The sequence below is a fragment of the Cebus imitator genome, unplaced genomic scaffold (assembly GCF_001604975.1).
Source record: "Cebus imitator isolate Cc_AM_T3 unplaced genomic scaffold, Cebus_imitator-1.0 Scaffold4, whole genome shotgun sequence".
In the NCBI taxonomy this organism is placed as follows: Eukaryota; Metazoa; Chordata; class Mammalia; order Primates; family Cebidae; genus Cebus; species Cebus imitator.
This window is the reverse complement of record NW_016107319.1, coordinates 11,054,460-11,072,565: the sequence shown is the minus strand read 5'-3', so window position 1 is coordinate 11,072,565 and position 18,106 is coordinate 11,054,460. Positions and strand designations below refer to the sequence as shown.

The following is an 18,106-nucleotide window of genomic DNA, read 5'->3' as shown; positions in this document are numbered from 1 at the left end:
TTCCATTTGATATTTTACATTTTCTTGATAACTTAATAAAGAATCTCAGGAAGGTGTTGCAGAATTTTAGCCTTGTGAAAGAAAATTTGTCATTTGTGACATTTCTTCTCTAAATAGCATGGGAAGATCAATGTATTCGTGTGTAGTTCATGCATTACTAGTTCTAGTTATTCCTATGTCAAAAAGAAACAGCATGTTATATGACCAAACTTGGCACAAGGAGGGATTTGGGCTCAGTTCCTACAGATACATGGAGCTCTGCTAGGGACCAGACATTGTGCTAGGCACAGGTGTGGAATATGTAGATAATAAAATACAATTCCTGCCCTCTAGGAGCACCACTTTAGAAGGGAAGCCAACAGCAGACAGATAATTTAGAGTAATATAAAGTCAACATAAACAAAATATGAGAACGTTGGCTCTGCAATCAAAATATGCATCTAATTGGGTCACTTCTCAACCCTTGCAGTCCTGAGCTGAGCCTTCATAATCCCCACCTGGATTCTGGCCTCCTAGCGGGCCTCCTTGTGCTCCTCCTTGTACCTGGAGTCGTGTTTCCCACACAGCAGCCAGAACAAAGGTTTGACAACATAAGTCATGTCATAACACTCCCTTGCTACAAACCCGCCAGTGGTCCCCAATTTTGCCAAATGCGGAAGACTCTTCTGCAGTTCACAATGTCCTGTGGATCTGCGTGACCTCATTCCTGCACCACAGTGCATGCACACACACACACACACACACACACACACACACACTGACATACACATGCTCACACACAGTCATGGTATTCCCTGACCTCGTATGTCACTGCTCTGACCTCACTCACTGCACTCCACGCACAATAGCTTCAGTGCTGTTCCATGGATGTGCCAGGCATGTTCCCACAGCAGGGCCTTCACAGTGACTCTCCCTTGGCATGGTCAGTTTCTCACTTCCTTCTAATCTTTGCTCAAATGTCACCACATCTGTGAAGCTCCACCTTGACCATCGTTTAAAATTGCAGCTGTCTTTCCACCCATTACTCCCCATTCTCCATGTCCCGCCCTATGTGGTTTTCCATAGGACTTATCACCCTCTGGGATACTATGTGATTTACCATTTATTAATTTTGTTGGACACATGTCTTCCCTCACTAGAATGTAAGATCCAAGAAGGCAGCATCTTAGTTTTGTTCAATGTTACTCAATCTAGAACAACCTAGGCGATCTAGAACCATGCTTGGCATGTAGTATACAGTTGTATTTATCTGTTAAATGAGGGAATAAGAAGGAGAAATTCATTCTGACTGAGAGTTCCAGGGAGAATCAAAAGGAAGAAACCTTTGAGCCAGATATTGAAGGGTAAGTAGAATTGGACAGTCTGCTTTTCTGGGGAAAGACATTTCAGATAGAAGGAATATTGTGAGCAAAGGCAGAAAAGTGGCAGGGCTTATGAATGCAAGGAGCCTGCCTAACTGGCACATGGGAGTGGTAGTGGTGGATCGATAAATAGAAAGTAACGAAAAGGGACTCTTAGTGGAGGGAGGGAACAGATTCCTAATCGCTGGCTGTGATAAGATGGCAAGCATGTTGGTGACTGAAGTTGAGGTCCCTCAAATAGGTAGCATGCATAACATGGGAGTATTGTCACAGCCAGAAGTCAGAAATGTGAGTAGTGTTTGCCAATGCAATCCGATTTTATACAGTACTTGACTGTTTTCAAAACATGATCAGATGGTTATCATGATTTAAGCTCCATAACAACTGGTGAAGTGAGTTAAACAGATATTATTTACATTTTTGATAAGCTTTTTTTTTTAAAAAAAATTGCAACTTATATTGGAGGAAGTGGATTCTCAGACCAGCTAAATGACTTGCCTAGAGTCACCCAGGTAGAAAGTTCGGAAGCGCTTCCCACTGTCTGTGTCTCACGGTCTGTGTCCCACTATGCCAGCCTGCCTCCCTCATTCTGTCACAGTGCTAAACATACAGTGCTGGTTTTTCGCAAGGATATGGGCTTTCCATTTCCCCCCATTCACTGAAAATAGCAGTTTCTTCTTCCAGTTACCTCTTTACCAGATCCATTTTTTCTTTTTCCTTCTTTTCCATTTCAACTTACCTGGACTACCTGGGTGTGTTTTTACCTTTGCCTGTTTAGCATTTTTTTACTTTTTTCAAGGCTTCTGCCAAGTCTGTCTGATTCGGCATCTGACATTCTGTTAAGGCTGTTGCCACCTTTCATTTGGTTCTTGGGTGGAAGGGAAGAGAAAGCATGTCATCAACTCCATTTGAATGTCTTGAGACTGACTTATTGCTCACTTTGGGAGTAAACCTCATCTTCTTAATTCTCCCCAGATGTTAGTAGGCAGGAAGAGGCGGAGGGAGAGCTCAGTGAAGGAGAACACTGGTATGGAAACTCTTCAGAGACTCCCTCAGAAGCATCCTATGGGGAAGTCCAGGAGAACTATAAGCTGTCGCTGGAGGACCGGATCCAGGAGCAGTCCACGTCCCCCGACACCTCCTTGGGAAGCGCGACTCCCAGCAGCCACACGTTGGAGCTGGTGGCACTGGACGGTGAGGTCCTGCGAGACTCACTGCAGTGTCAAGATCACCTCTCCCCGGGAGTGTCTTCTTTGTGTGAAGATGACCCAGGCTCCAACAAGCCCCTGAGCAGCAACTTGAGGCGGCTGCTGGAGGCTGGTTCCCTCAAACTCGATGCCGCAGCCACGGCCAATGGCAGAGTGGAGTCCCCGGTAAACGTAGGCTCGAACCTCTCCTTTTCCCCGCCTTCCCACCACGCCCAGCAGCTCAGTGTTCTGGCCAGGAAGTTGGCCGAGAAGCAGGAACAGAATGACCAATACACTCCAAGTAACCGTTTTATATGGAATCAAGGTAAGTGGTTGCCAAACTCAACCACCGCCTGCGGCTTGTCTCCGGATTCGGCCATCCTAAAACTGAAAGCTGCAGCCAATGCCGTTCTGCAGGACAAATCTCTCACCAGGACTGAGGAGACCATGCGGTTTGAGTCCTTTTCCTCCCCTTTTAGCTCCCAGTCTGCCAGTTCTACCTTGGCCGCTTTGTCCAAGAAGGTCAGTGAGAGAAGTTTGACTCCGGGTCAGGAGCACCCTCCTCCCGCCAGCTCCTTCCTTTCCCTGGCTTCTATGACCTCCTCAGCGGCCCTTCTGAAGGAGGTGGCCGCAAGGGCTGCTGGCAGTCTTCTGGCTGAGAAATCATCGCTGCTGCCTGAGGACCCTCTACCGCCCCCGCCTTCAGAGAAGAAACCAGAAAAAGTCACTCCGCCTCCTCCACCGCCACCTCCACCACCTCCACCACCTCCACCACCACCACCACAATCTCTGGAATTATTATTACTCCCAGTTCCTAAGGGAAGAGTTTCTAAACCCTCCAATTCAGGTATGGCATCTTTTCTTTCAATCATCCTGTAAGTCCTTTTGACTATCAGCCGCCATGCTTATTCATTGCCTTTTTCAGTTGGGTTTCCCATCTGATCTGAGGCAAGAATAAAAAAGCAAGAGCACAACAAAAATACTTTAAGTAAGCAGCATAGTAGCCTTTCATCTACGTATTACACAAAGACTTCACAAATAGCTTCACTTTTGAAAGGTAATGAATAATCTTAGAGACATACCGCATCTCCTCCCTTTCATACAAATGATTTTTTTTTCTTACTAAGTTCAGGCTAGGTCTATACAAGATATATTTAATGGGGGAAGATCAAAGCATCTTTGTCATGGAGTGCATGGCATCACTGAACATGGGGGGGAGAAAGCCCACTGCTTTTGAAATAGTGGACAACGGAGAGCCCACACTCCTGCTGCCTCCATCACAAATGGACTTTTGTACAATCAGGAACTACTCTGCCCTAATTTATCACAGCATATACTTTTATGTTAGCATTTTTATTACTTTTTTTGTGGAATTTAAGCCCTTTTCACGTATCCTATTCTTCTACAATTTCTTGTCCTGTAAGAACTCTAAAAAAGATTGTCAATCAAACGTAATCAACACATTTCCTGTGAATGCTTTATTTAAGTCAAATCCAATCCAATTCTGAAGGAATATGCATGTGGAAAATTTGAATCCTAAGGTTTTTCTAGTGGAGACAGTCTTTCCGAAGGAGAAATCACTGTCATATAGGACATTGGTATTCACAATTATTCATCTGAGGGAGAAATTTAGTCACTTGAATTCTCACAGAGAAAACATCATTTCTTGTTCTGGTTTGCTTTTAAATCGTGTGCATGATAAATACATGTTCCTGGGGATGCATGTTGGGATTTCAGATGTCTCTTAAGGATATCCTGCCAGACTGGAGCAGGAAGTAGGTTATGTGTGTCCTCATCGGTACAAACACTGCCATTGTGTGTGTCTAGCCAACTTTTGATTATTTGCAGTGACAATGATGAAGAGGGTTTGGAATGGCAAATAAGTGACTGAACGATCACAGTTAACGTCAATTTGATGCATTTATGACAAATTTCCATTTAAATTGCTGAGTGAGCTATATGCGCTAATTATAATTACTTCAAAACTTGAGTCAACAGCAGAAGACAACGAGGAAAATGTGTATCTGGGACTTTTATGGCTCTAAGTGATCCAAACTGTTCACTCCAGAGTTTCTGAAATGTCAATAAAATCCTAGAAGGTTTATCCATTTCATTTCTCCTCTCTTCTCACCTGCCATCTGGTGAAATAAGAAGAGAAATGGGTCAAATTAGGAAACAAGGAGAAAAGCAGAGGAGGCTGGGGTAATTTTACATGGAAAAAAAATCACCCCTGATTTATAGAAATTTCATTTAGGGTTAGTGGTAGAAAGAAAGGTATGGCTATATACGAAATATAATTTTAGGTTGGGCACAGTGGCTCACGCCTGTAATCCCAGCACTTTGAGAGACCAAGGCAGGTGGGTCACCTGAGATCAGGGAGTCAAGACTAGCTTGGCCAATACGGTGAAACCATGTCTCTACTAAAAATACAAAAATTAGCCAGGCATGGTGGTGTATGCCTGTAATCCCAGCTACTCGGGAGGCTGAGGCAGGAGAATTGCCTGAACCCGGGAGGCGGAGGTTGCAGTGAGCTGAGATCGTGCCACTGCACTCCAGCCTGGGTGAGACTCTGTCTCAAAAAAATAAAAAATGAAAAAACAAAAATAATTATATATATATATTCTGCACATCTAGTTATTGAATAAATGTGTGAATGGCGTTTCTAGTATAAATTCATCTGGACATTAGTTACTTGGAATAGCTTATACAAAATTAATATTAAACTTTAGTTGACTGAAGACTTGGAAAGAAGTGACTGATAAAACCATGTCTCCTGAAGGCCAAACTGTAGCGGCTTTGTCATATTAAAGTAGTCTTGGGTATAACCAACAATGATTGTGATTATAATTTTTTTCCCTGAAATGACTAGATGCATATAAAGATGAGAAAGAGGTCATGAGCTTCCAGTGAATGGTAGACTTTTGGTTTGTTTTGTTGTAGGAAATACACCCGAGGGAAAAGCTGTGTTCCTTTTTAGGTTTAAATGCATTTAATCTATGCCAGCAACTCAGTGGGCTTCTCACAAGAATTTAATATAGGAGATCTATAAGAAATAGCTTCTTACTTTGCTTTTTACTAAATTTATTCTATTGCTGAAACACTTAATATTTTAATCAATGGATGTTCAGAATATTCAGACTGAAAGAGGAGGAAAAGGAACGCCTCAGCTTTGGGTTGTAGAACCCCCTGCTGATTGACTTGGACCTAAGGCCTCCCCACCCCCACTCCCCCGTTTCAACGTACCTCTGTTCACAGTCCAAGGCTTGGAGAAGCAGCTTCATCAGCAGAGTATTTTATTTAAAAAATCTTTCATTTTGTAAAACTCATGCATGAGGAAAGATCACTGCCAAGAAAATGAGGACCCTTGAAATTGTTACTCAAAAAATATTCTATACGTCCACGTAGACACATCCTACATTCAAGTTCTGTTTGTTATTGCATGGATTGGAAAACAGAAAAGGGGATGCCCACTGATATTCTTTTCAGTTAAAGTGAATATCATTACTTCTCAGCAGCCTAGCTAGATTATGGGCTCATAAGGAGCTCATAGAGTATCTGATTTTGTTATTTGTCTTTGTATCATGGGTACACGATTTGGTGTTACTGGGGATCACTGATACTGGCATCTGAGGAGTGGAAGGAAAGGTGGGTCATTCCATCTGTCTCCTCCACCCTCCCTGACTCCTTTTCCTTTTTTCCCCCCTCCATCCCCCACCTTCCACACATTATACTGTTGGTTTGGGGGCCACCTGGGGCTGGACTGGGATATACCTTTAATTTACATAAGAAGCGTTATGGAAATGTGAGAGCCATCACCCCTGTTTCGGAACATTTGTCTTGATTGTTTTTTCCTCTCCCTTAGAAGGAAATCTTAGTTTGATTCAAAATACGTAGGTGGACTGGCCTCTCACAGCAGGGAAAAGAGTTTCTGTTGCCTAATAACTTAAGTAAACAAATAATAACCACCTCAACAACAACAACAAAAAGCCACAAAAATAAACTACACCCCATCCTGATGCAGGGATTGCATTTTTAAAAAGCGATTTCTCAAAATGTTGCCAAAAAAAGGGCATATGAAGTTGATTCTTGAGTTACAAAGAGATATATGCTAGAAAAGCTGATCCTGCCTTGAGTAATTTAGACACCAACATTTCTTTGACCTTCTTTAGGTCAAGGGAAGTCCAAACCATGAAAAAAAATTGTCTTTTAGGTTTGGCCTTATTCTTCTTTTTTGAACAGGATTCAGTGGTTGCCAGGTCATGGTGTATTTAATTCCTTAAAGAGTCCACCACTCGATAGCCTTTTCGCCCTGCAAGAGAGATGTGACACTTGAGGGGGAGGTTTCTTTCATGTGACCCTGTGCCCTCAGCACATGCTACACGGCTCCTCTGAAAGGGGACACGATAGAGGGAAGATTATGTCTGTTTGCTATAAAGATAAATGTCACACATTGACTGAATTCTCTTTGAAGCTACTGTTCTGTTGCAGCTAAGAATAAAACAAATAGTTTTTATTTTAAAGACAAAGTTTCTTGTAGAAGGCCAACAAGATTCCCAGGATGCCAGACTCTGAGTTAAAAGAAATAACAGGGAGAGTTTCAGAGAGAGGGTCTCCAAAACATCTTATTGTACTGAATAAAATGTAAATATTCTTAGAAGCAACCTGGTCTCGTACAGCTGAGAACTAAGAATATTTCCTGTGGATCAATACATAGGGGGTTTCTGGCTGCTGTTTTCTTTCGCATTTATGTGATATTATTAAAATTATTGCAAAGCATACAAAGTCCAGGGAGGAGATCACCTCTCCTGATAGTCCCATTAGGCCCATGGTTATTATAATAAGTCTTTTGTTGGTTTGTTTGTGACAGAGTCTCGCTCTGTAGCCCAGGCTAGAGTGCAGTGGCACGATCTCGGCTCACTGCAGCCTCCGCCTCTCAGGTTCAAGCAATTCTTGTGCCTCAGCCTCCTGAGAAGCTGGGACTAGGCAGGCACCACCAGGCCCATCTAATTTTTGTATATTTGGTAGAGATGGGGTTTCATCATGTTGGTCAAGCTGGTCTTGAATTTCTGGCCTCAGGTGATCTCCCTGCCTCGGTCCCCCAAAGTGCTGGGATAACAGGCATGAACCACTGGGCCCAGCCAGAAGTCTTAATAAGCCTTAATCTGAGAATGATCTCATACATAAACTTGTTTAGAAAATTTGCTTTTTAACCAAGATTTTTGGAACTGTCTGTCATTAATCTCAATTATATTTTCCCAGTGATTTAAACATAGTATGGCTATAGGTATCAGACTTCTCTGAATACTTACTAGTTAAATTAGGCATTAATAAAGTCAGCATCCATAATAATAGATAAACTCAGGGACATCCATTGCTAACCTAGGTTGTTTTTGTTGCCATGAAATAGCATTTGAGACACATGACAAAGAAATTCTGTGAAAAGATTTAAAATCCATGTGTATTGTTACGAAGGAATATGGGTCGACATCCTACACAGATGTGCACCGGTAGTGTTGGTAGGTCCAGAATGGAGACTGTGATGAAGCACAGATGATGCAGGCCCGGGGTCACCAGGCATCCTGAACTCCTGTGTGTAGAGTAGGTAAGGTCTGTATGCAGAAACTACCCAGTTACAAGTTACCTTGACCTGCTGCAAATCACCACACAGGACTGAACAACAGGATGCTTGATTTCAAAGGCTACAAAACAGTTAATTTGTTTTTAAAATACCTTTGCGTTAAAGCAGTTAAGCTATTACAACCCTCTGTGACTTAAAAAAAAAAAAATCTAACCCAATGAAGTTTTGTTGTTGTTTGTGGATTTATGCATAGACAATAGGGTAGAGCACCAAACAAGAAATGAAGAGATTAGCTGAAATCCCAGTCCTGCCACTAACTAGTAGAGAGATTTGCAGCATACCACCTCAGTTGAGTGTCCTCATCTGTAAACAGAGGTGGTTTGGAATGATCTCCAAGATCCTTTCCTGTTTTAGAATTCCTTGCTTATACTTACGGCTCAGTGTTTTAAAACTCTATTAACTCAAAACAAATTTTTTTTTTCCCAATTTTTGAGTTTAATATGTGTCTTCTTAAAATTCACTATCAAACCTCCCACAAGATCATCTCTGTTTTGGGCAGCTCTTGTTTGTTATAAATAGTTCAACATATATCACTGTACTTTATTAATGATGTAGTCATACCATATGCGTTTTTAATGTAAGCTGCTCCAGGTTCATTTTTGGAAATAGCTGAGGTCTAAGTACATGAACATTTATCTGTTTATCCATCCATTCATTTAAGATGTGCATTGGCACACTATGTGGAAAGCATACATACACTCTTGGGCTAACACAAGTTCCATTGGGACTTACTAGCAGCCTCCTGCGTCTCTCTAGCCCTGATTTCACTTTTCTCTATTCCCTTAACCCAGCCTTTGTCACTTTATCCCCTTACTGTCTAACGCACACTGACTGAATTAAATGTTGTACCTGGCATTGTTTGGGGGCTGGAGACACAAAGGTAAGGACTTCCAGGCCCTATTGCAGCCAATTCCTCCCTCCACTCTCCTCTTCTGTCTTTTCCATGTCTCTTTTTTTCTCTGCTGAGCTGGAATTGCCCATCAGTATTTTGTCTGGGCTGAACCAGACCGCACCTGAGCCACACTATGTACTCCTGCTTCTTTGTTTCATATTGGCTCCAGTGACAAACTACCATGTTGGGCCAAGCCCTGAGCCGTGTATTTATTATGTGATGTTAGTTGTTTAAATTTACATCTGCTGTGATGGTGAGTTTTCAGCTTTGCAGAGCATGTCTAGAGTTTGTTTATTGTCACTACTCCTACCACAACAACAACTACTACAAGTAGCTTCTATTTTCTATGTGACAGGTGTCTTATGTACATTCAGTATTTCGTTTATTCCAATAATATTATCGCCTATAAAGAGAATATGTTTTCTCCAAAGGAGCAGGTTAGCAGCTATTCATCCCACTGGTTCTCTCAGCATTTGATGGAGTTTAGTTTTGTTTGCAGTGATACTAACTAGCCAGTGATACGCTTGGGGAAAGTTATTTATTAGGCAATTGTAAACTAGGTAAAATTATGAACATTTCAATCCCATTGCCTCAAGAGTGTATGGTTCATTCTGAGGAAGTGGTCATATTTCCTTAGGTTCTAAATTTGGGTGAAATTTACAGCTGTCAGTTCCCTGAAAATAGTTTGGCATACGAAATAGAATACAACCTTACTTCCTCCCTTCTTTAAAGTAGTTAACAACATCATAGAAACTTGGAGAGTATCCTGCTAAAATATGAAATTTCTTTCTTGCATAAATAAAAATGCAGATGTTACCAGGGGAGATTACTGGCCAAAGGTGAAAATCAATCATGGTGCTCAGGTTACTTTTATCATTTGGTTTCTGTCATCTCCGTATCCTGCTGTGATCAGTTAAAAATTTCAAAAGTTATAGTAGTATACCTATTTGACCACATTTCTTGTATTCAGTTTCTCTTCATTGTGTGTTCTAATTTTTTTCCGTCAGTCCAAGTGCACCCTAATTTGTGCCCAACTCGTGTATTTTGGTGTTAATTAAAATAAGGAAGCATAGCTAAATGGATTTATATGAAATAATAATATGCAGGGTTAAATGTAATGTACTCTGTGATACATTTGAAATTAAGAATCGTTGGTTAGGGTGAAGGTTGGGGGGGTCTCAGAAAGAACAGGACACACATTGGTCACATTAGGCAAGGCAAGAAACTAGGAGAAGCTGGCAGTGTTCATTTTTTCAGCAAATGCCCTTTTTATTGCCTTCCTATGGTATGCCATGAAATCTCAGGTCAGTAGAAAACATCTCAGTTTTTCTCTCCTCTTCCAGACAGCTCGGTAAAATTAGGCAGTTTAGGGATTTGATAGTGGGACATACTTCTTGAAGATGGGGATCAATGACAGCCTGTTTGTTTATCTCTTTCCTATTATTTTGATGTTCTTACAACCCCAGATAGACGTTGTTATGATTTTTTCCCTGTAGTGTATGACAATAATTTCACCTAGAGGCCTGATTCAGTCCTTTCTCTCCAGTCTGTTTTTCATCATGTAGTCTTCGTGATCAGAATATCAGGGTGGAGGAAATGACAAGGAAGGGTAGAAGACGAGAGACATAATTGCAGATAGGGTCCAGATCAGCAGAGGCAATCTACAAAAACAGACAGCAGAAAAGCTACAGAGGGTTAATAAAAATGCTTGTTTATATGTATCTACAAGGTGTGCTCTTCCTAGAGTAAAAGGAAACCCTCACTTCCTCTTACCCCCCCCAATTAAAAAAGGAAATACATGTGGTAGAACACATCAGAAGTAGAATTTCCAGACATGATTCTTTTTCAAGTTGCATGGTTGAGCTAACCAATATTGCTTAGACCTGTATTAGTAAAACTGCATTTTTGGAACGCCCTGACTTTATTCCAGAACCCTTCTGCTACCATCCATTTCAAGTGCTCCTTTGTATGTAGAGACTCAATTGATTCGATAAATACATAATGAGATTATTTTAAAGTATTCTCTTGGGAATATTTTCTTTTAAAATTAGAGGAGTAACATGTATATTTAAAAATTCAAATAGTACAGAAGGATGTGAAATGAAAACACAAGTTTCCCTCCCTGATTCCTTCCTTTTAATTCACAGTCTTTCAGTGGTAACTGCTTAGTGGTTTCCTGAGTATGCTTCCAGAAAGTTTACATGCAAATAAAAAGATAACATTTTTTGTTTGTTTCATTTATTCATGACATTCTTCCCATTCCCTCTCTTTATTTTTTCTCAAGTATTTTAAAGCAAATCCCAGACACCATATCCGCTTGCTTGTAAATACTTCCATTTATATATCTTCAACAGATAAGGACTTTAAAAAAATGACCAAATTCCACTATCACGTCTAACAGGAGCAACAATTGTTAAATGATATTATGGAATACCCAAGCTGTAATCAGTATTTCCTCAATTATCTGAGAAATGTTCTTTTACAGTTGTTTTATTTAAACAGAATCTAAACAAGCTTCACACCTTGCGGTTTTTGGTATATATCTCTTAAGTCTTATTTTTCCATAACCGCTTGTCTTTTAAAAATGCCATTTACATGTTGAAGAAACTGGGTCGTTTGTCCTGAGGAATTCATTCATTATGGATTTGGCTGATTTCATCCTGTTGGTGTGTTTAACACTTAAAAAAAAAATCAATTGTATTTCCAATAAAGGGCTAGTTATATAGAGGATTGTTTAATTTTTTACAAGGACATTTCACAGATGGCATATCAGAAGTATCTGTTATGACACACAGTATCTGTCCCATTTTTAGTAATGTTAAGATTAATTAGTGGTTTTACGTGTTGTCAACTTGATCCATTCTTTATAAAGCTCCCTGCTAATATTTCACTCAATGGTTTTAGCTGAGATTGATCCTCATTTTTTCGAAAACAAAAATAGAATCATCCTGGATATATGGCTTTGTATATTGCTTTATCCACCAATGCTAATATCCTGGACATGTTTTTATATCATCGTCTCTAGCTCTAGCTCATTTTTAAAAGTGCTTTCTATATTTTATTGTGTAAGCATATGCCAAGTTACTTAGCCAGTTTGGAAATATTTCTGATTCCTTATGATTAAGTAAGAAATGTCCAAGTTCTTGACTCTGCTTCTTTATACTCCCTGTATCCTCAAATTGCTGAGGCTAGTGTGGCACTGAGCAACGTAAAGTTGGTAGACCAGAAGTTTTAGCAGTAGTGTCACAACAGAGACGCTTCACTTTGAGAGCAATCTTAGCTTTATTTGGAGGAGGTAGTTGGTTTGCTTAATTTGTTGAAAAATCGGAGCATTTGTGGTGGCCTCATTGCAGCTCTTCCCAAAGTGGGCAGCGAGGCCCAGTCACCGTGCAGACGAAGGCAGCACATATTGTTAGTGACTACCAGAGGGGCAGAAATAAAAAGGTCAAAAACCCTGACCTTAAGACCCCCTGATGGCTAAATTGGCAGCAGCATCTGCTCAAACCACAGCTAAACAAGTCAGCAATAGGGATCCGAAAATTTGTCTCCATTGGAGTTCAGAGACTGAGGTTTATGATAGCTGTTTGGTTTTCAGCGTGGAGCAGTGCATTATTCTCTGTCCCATGTGATTTGTTTTTATTTCTCACTGTTTTCCAAGTTCAGGAATTCAGACACGGACTCGAGTCTGACAGTTTCCTTCAGGAACAAAGCCCCTGCATTCAGGCTTCTGTGACTGTGCACAGTGCCCTTGGGCCCTGAGTTAGGACAGGCCGGGCGAAGCCCCTTTGCAGATGTCTTCCTTAGTGTTTGATGGCCTTTGGAAGTAAGAATTTCACAAGGCGGGATGATCAGATTTCAGAAAATGGAGCCCAGTTGGAAGTAGCTAGATGAATATGGGTTCCTACCTGAAGAAAAGCAGTACTAAAACTTTCTTATGGATAAGATCTTGGAACTGTAAAGAAAAAACCCCAAATCATTTTTAGTGCTTTTTATATGGCAATGTATGTGAATTGGTGCCAGATGCAATGTGCCTTGTTGTTTTCCTTAATGTTCCTTTCTTTCTCCTTCTTCCAAGCCTCAGAAGAGGAAAGTGGAAAGCCTTTCCAGTGTCCAATATGTGGTTTGGTTATAAAAAGGAAGAGTTATTGGAAGCGGCACATGGTGATTCACACAGGTTTAAAAAGTCATCAGTGTCCGCTCTGTCCATTCCGGTGTGCTCGCAAGGACAATCTCAAATCCCACATGAAGGTAAGCCACCTACGGACCTCTTGGAGAGGCAGGCACAGCCGGGGCTCCCGTACATGGTCTGGTGCAGGAGGCTTCTTGGCCGAGGGAGGGCACCGCTGATGGAGCATGTAGATGACGGTACTCCTTGTAGCAAGGTAGAATTCAACATAAATGTGCTAATGTCCACTTTGCAGCCAAGAGCTTAAAGGCGGAGAGAACCTTCAATATCCAAATAATGTATTTACTGGAGGGTGGTCCTCTCCTATAGGGGAGCAACAGCCTGCCTGGCCTGTGTGCTGACGCATTTCTTGGGGCACTCAGAGGCAGCGTTGGGGAATGGCAAGAAGCAAGGAAAGTCAAGTTCAGGAAGAGCTGCTGGACTGAGCACCAAAGAGAGGGCTCCTGGACCTGCTCCCCTTCCTGGAGAGGCTGCTGTCTGCTGTTACGACTTTACCCTGAGCTTGCAAACCCAGAGAAATATACAGAGACACCATGCTTCATGTAGGAAGCATGAAGACATTGGAAGGCAGCTGGCCTTTAACTTTACTTAGCCCTTTGGGAGGCTTGGGGTCCCTTTCTAACAAGACTAAAGTCCTTGAGGCTGTCAGTGTTTGACTTGTCATAATTCCCAGCATTACATTTACCAAACATCCAGGGACATCATTTTCAATGTCCTATTAAAAACAACAGGGAGCTCAAACCTAAGCTAAGCATGTACAGAATTGACTAGAATCCATGGGTCCCACAAATTCCTGAACTTGTGGGCTGAGGAAAACTTAGTTAGATGGAAATCTTTTTAGCTGACCCTATTAATGTGAAGGGTTTTGTCTCAAAATCAAGGAGGAAACTCATGGGATCCAAAGAGCATGGGCTTTTGAATTTGATAGACCTGAATTGAAATCTTTTTATGCAACTTTTTAGCTAAGTGGCCTTGAGCAAGTTAACCTTTAGACTCTGAATTTTCTCATCTGTTAAATGGGAATGATAATGCTTGTCTGGAAGAGATGACATTAGTACTTAAGGAGAGAATATTAGCAAAATGTTTGACACAGGAATTTTCAATGGAAGTTATTTAATTCTAGTAACTATCATTGAGCATCTTAATAGCAATCATATCTTCACTGATATTTCAATATGATTTGGCTGTGGATGTTATTTATAAAGTGTTTACTTTCCTACCATAAGAAGTATAATGTATAGACATAATTAAGGTATTTGCTTATTTGGAAATCTAATCCTTCTGAATAGATCAGTAATCACTCTTCAGAATTGCAGCTCTAAAAAAGTGTGACCAGATAGAACCTCTACTGACTTTAGGAAATAGCTTGGAAGATTAAAAAAATTTAAATCCGTGATGTAATTTGTTTTCTATCATTTGCCTTTGTCTCCTGGGAGTAGCATGCCCTTCATCTTCAGAATCCATTTAGCCAGGAGTTCTGGTTGGCTGAATTTTACTCAGCCGACTTAATTTTTACTTTAACCCTCCTCATCCTCTGTCACGTCTTCCCAAAGTAAAAACTTACATTTTAAACCTGCAGAGTTGAATTTCATTAGCAGGATGAGACTTCAAAAGAAATGCCTTTAAAATGAAAATTTGTTTTAGTTACTATTTCCTAAGCTGTGTTTAGAAATCAGCTCTGGCAAATTTAAAGCTTCAGTGAACAGAAAACTTGCATCTAGCCTGACACCTTGGAAGCTTGGTTTCATCTCAGGGTCACTTAAAACAACCTATTTATAAACCCATGGAAAAAAAGCAGGGTTTTCAATAGCAGGAACTACTGACCCTGAAACTACAGGGAGATGAGTTGGGTGCCTTGATGACACAGACGGCTGGCCATGGCAGTGTCATAGATGAGAGCTGCAAGGGCTTGGCGGGTCGTGGGGTCCTAGAATGCTTTCAGAACAAATCAATAACCAGTACGATAAAGCAGTTGTGTGAAATTACTACTTTATTCAAACTCATGGTGTCCTAACCTGTTGAGCTATGACTTGAGCTTTTGATACGGGAAGTGTGAGAAGAGCTCATGCAAGTTTAATTTTATCAAATGGGATATTCTTTCTTGTTCCTGCTTTCCACCTCACTTATTGGCTGCTCTTTTTTTAATTAAAGCATTCATGATTTTATTTGGTTAAACACTTTAATTTTGCTACATTTTGCAAACCCAGTCTACCTGGAAATATAATGGTTGTAGTCTTATGCATAGACATCCTCTGCTACATCCACCAGAGACTACAAATGTGGACAATTTTTTTTTTTTTGAGACCAGGTCTTGCTCTGTGGCCCGGGCTGGAGTGCAATGGCATGATCTCAGCTCACTGCAACCTCCATCTCATGGATTTAAGCAATTCTTCTCCCTCAGCTTCCCAAGTAGCTGTGACTACAGGTATGCGCTATCACGCCTGGCTAATTTTTGCATTTTTAGTAGAGATAGGATTTCACCATGTTAGCCACGCTGGTCTCGAACTCCTGACCTCAGGCAATCTGCCCGCCTCAGCCTCCCAAAGTGTTGGGATTACAGGCATGAGCCACTTCGCCCAGCCATGGACAGATTTTCTAAAATGAATTCTGCCTAAGAAGTGGGGGCAGTAAACTGGGCGAGGTGGCTCATGCCTATAATACCAGCACGTTGGGAGGCCAAGGTGGGCAGATTGCCTGAGGTCAGGTGTTTGAGATCAGCATGGCTAACATGGTGAAATCCCGTCTCTACTAAAAAAAAATACAAAAAAATTAGCTGGGCATGGTGGTACATGCCTGTAATTCCAGCTACTCCGGAGGCTAAGGCAGGAGACTCCCTTGAACCCAGGAGGCGGAGGTGACAGACTTTGTCTCAAAAAAAAGAAAAAGTGGGGGGAGTATAGCCAGAGATTAAGATCTCAAACTCTATGGTCAGGAAAACCTTAGTTAGAATCTGAGTTTCACCTTAGGAGCTGTGAGACTTTGGAAGAATCATGTAACTGTCCAAACCTCTGTTTCCACTAATGCAGATAATAATCACACAGGCTCTCTCATGGGGTTGTTATAAGGGTTAAATGAGATAACACACATAAAGCACTTAATACAATGCCAAGCCTGGAGAAACAACATTCAGTAATCATTATCTGAAAGCCATCTGAATATACATTCGTGTTTATTTACATTAGAAATAATCAATGAAATGGTATAAAAAATTACTCTAAAATAAATTTTATTGCCTTTCTCTTTTTGTAATCTGCCTTAATGCTGAAAACTTAGAAAAATTGGTAAAAAATATATATATATAAAATTGATCCTTAATCCCATCACCCAGAATGATAAATAACCATTATCATTTTGATGTATATTATTGATTGTATCAATATTTTTAAGAAAAATGCGATTCTACTTTCTTTGTTCAACAAATATAGTACTTAGTGTGTTTGTATTATAGTACTTACTCTGTCCTATTGTGTTCTAGGCACTGTACATTTTTTAGTCCACCTTTCCTTCATAATATGTTGTGCAAATGTTTTTATGAAGTTAAATAGTGTGGAAGGAGCTTATAAAGGCCTCCAGCTTCCTCAGGGTTATCTCAGATTTCCATTAAGTCCTTTAAAATTTTTCCTGGATGAATGAACATACAGGAATTAAACATGAATTCATAAGCTAAAATTGAACGGAAAAGGTGAGAAGGACTGCAAAGATAAAGAACACTGGTGAAATATTAGCAAGAAACTGACCAAGAGTCAGGGTACTGAGCTCTAGTAGTCTCAGGTCTGCCGTTTAAGGAGCTGTAACTTCTTATTAAAGCCCTCACCTGTCCCCCTAATGGGGGATGGAGTAGAGGTTTCCCAAAATTTCCCGAAGCTCTGAAGTACCACGACCCAAGCATCCAACTGCTACCAAGAAATGGCCCTAATGGTGAAGAGATAGCCCTAATGATGTCACAGCACCTGATATGGGTTGTTTGTGTGAAATGACCAGGGGGTAAGTGAGCCCCTAAACATGGCCTGGAGAGAGTGACATGCTTTAGACAAGCATTTCTTCATTTTAGTAGACTAAAATGCCAAGCTAAACAGAACAAAAATTATGATCAGAAAAATGCTCCAATGTCAGGAGAGAAGGGGATAAAACTGCATTCAGAGGCTAGAGCTAATACTTCTCTCAAAGGCCAAATATGATATATAGTCCCTTTGGGAAGGTATAGCTCAAATAAAATTGTTAAGTGCAAAAGTCAACAAAATATCTACTGTTTTTCCTTTAAAGCTTCACTAATTTGTCCATAACTAAACATAACAAGACCAGGATCTGGTGGAAAAGAAGCCACATAAAATACTTGCACACAGACTGTTTTTAATCCAGGGCTCCCTTTTGATTTTAGAACTTGGGCTCGCGCTCTGTCCTTTTCCTTCTTCCAGAAGCTGCTTCCGGAGCTTCTGTTCTGGATTAGCTCCTGTCCTCTCTTGGGTCGGTAGATGTAAGGACACTTCTGAAATGGCATCTGCCCCACTACACTGCTCTCAGGGATGATGGAAGCTCTCTGCCTCATGACCTTTACCACTTGGTTCTGGGGCATGCTTTTGGCAGCTCCGGTCAGGGTCCCATGGGACTGTGAACCCAGGTCCCCAAGGTGCCTGCTTCTGCGTAGATTGGTTGGAGGAGATGGTGGGGATTCTGTGAGAAAGCAAATGAAATGATCAGCATCCAGTGAAATCCCTTTGTTGTGAAAGAACAGAAAGGTAATGTTAACAGCCAGAGACAGTCGGTGTGTTTCCCCACCCCCAGCACTCCGCCCGGGCAGAGGGAAAGCCTTTTCATAAGCAGGACTTTGCCTAACCGGGTTTA

At 41.0% G+C, this 18,106-nt stretch overlaps 1 protein-coding gene across 8 annotated transcripts in view; it reads left to right on the top strand.

Moving 5' to 3' along the window:
* The window catches only part of ZNF827 (zinc finger protein 827), a 183,544-nt gene that overhangs the window by 38,980 nt on the left and 126,458 nt on the right, over positions 1-18,106 (top strand). For all 8 annotated transcript variants that reach the window (XM_017534708.2, XM_037740573.1, XM_017534725.2 and 5 more), the window contains exons 2-3: positions 2,337-3,395; positions 13,154-13,326. In XM_017534708.2, coding sequence (XP_017390197.1) covers positions 2,337-3,395; positions 13,154-13,326 — 1,232 coding nt within the window. The remainder of the gene's footprint in view (positions 1-2,336; positions 3,396-13,153; positions 13,327-18,106) is intronic.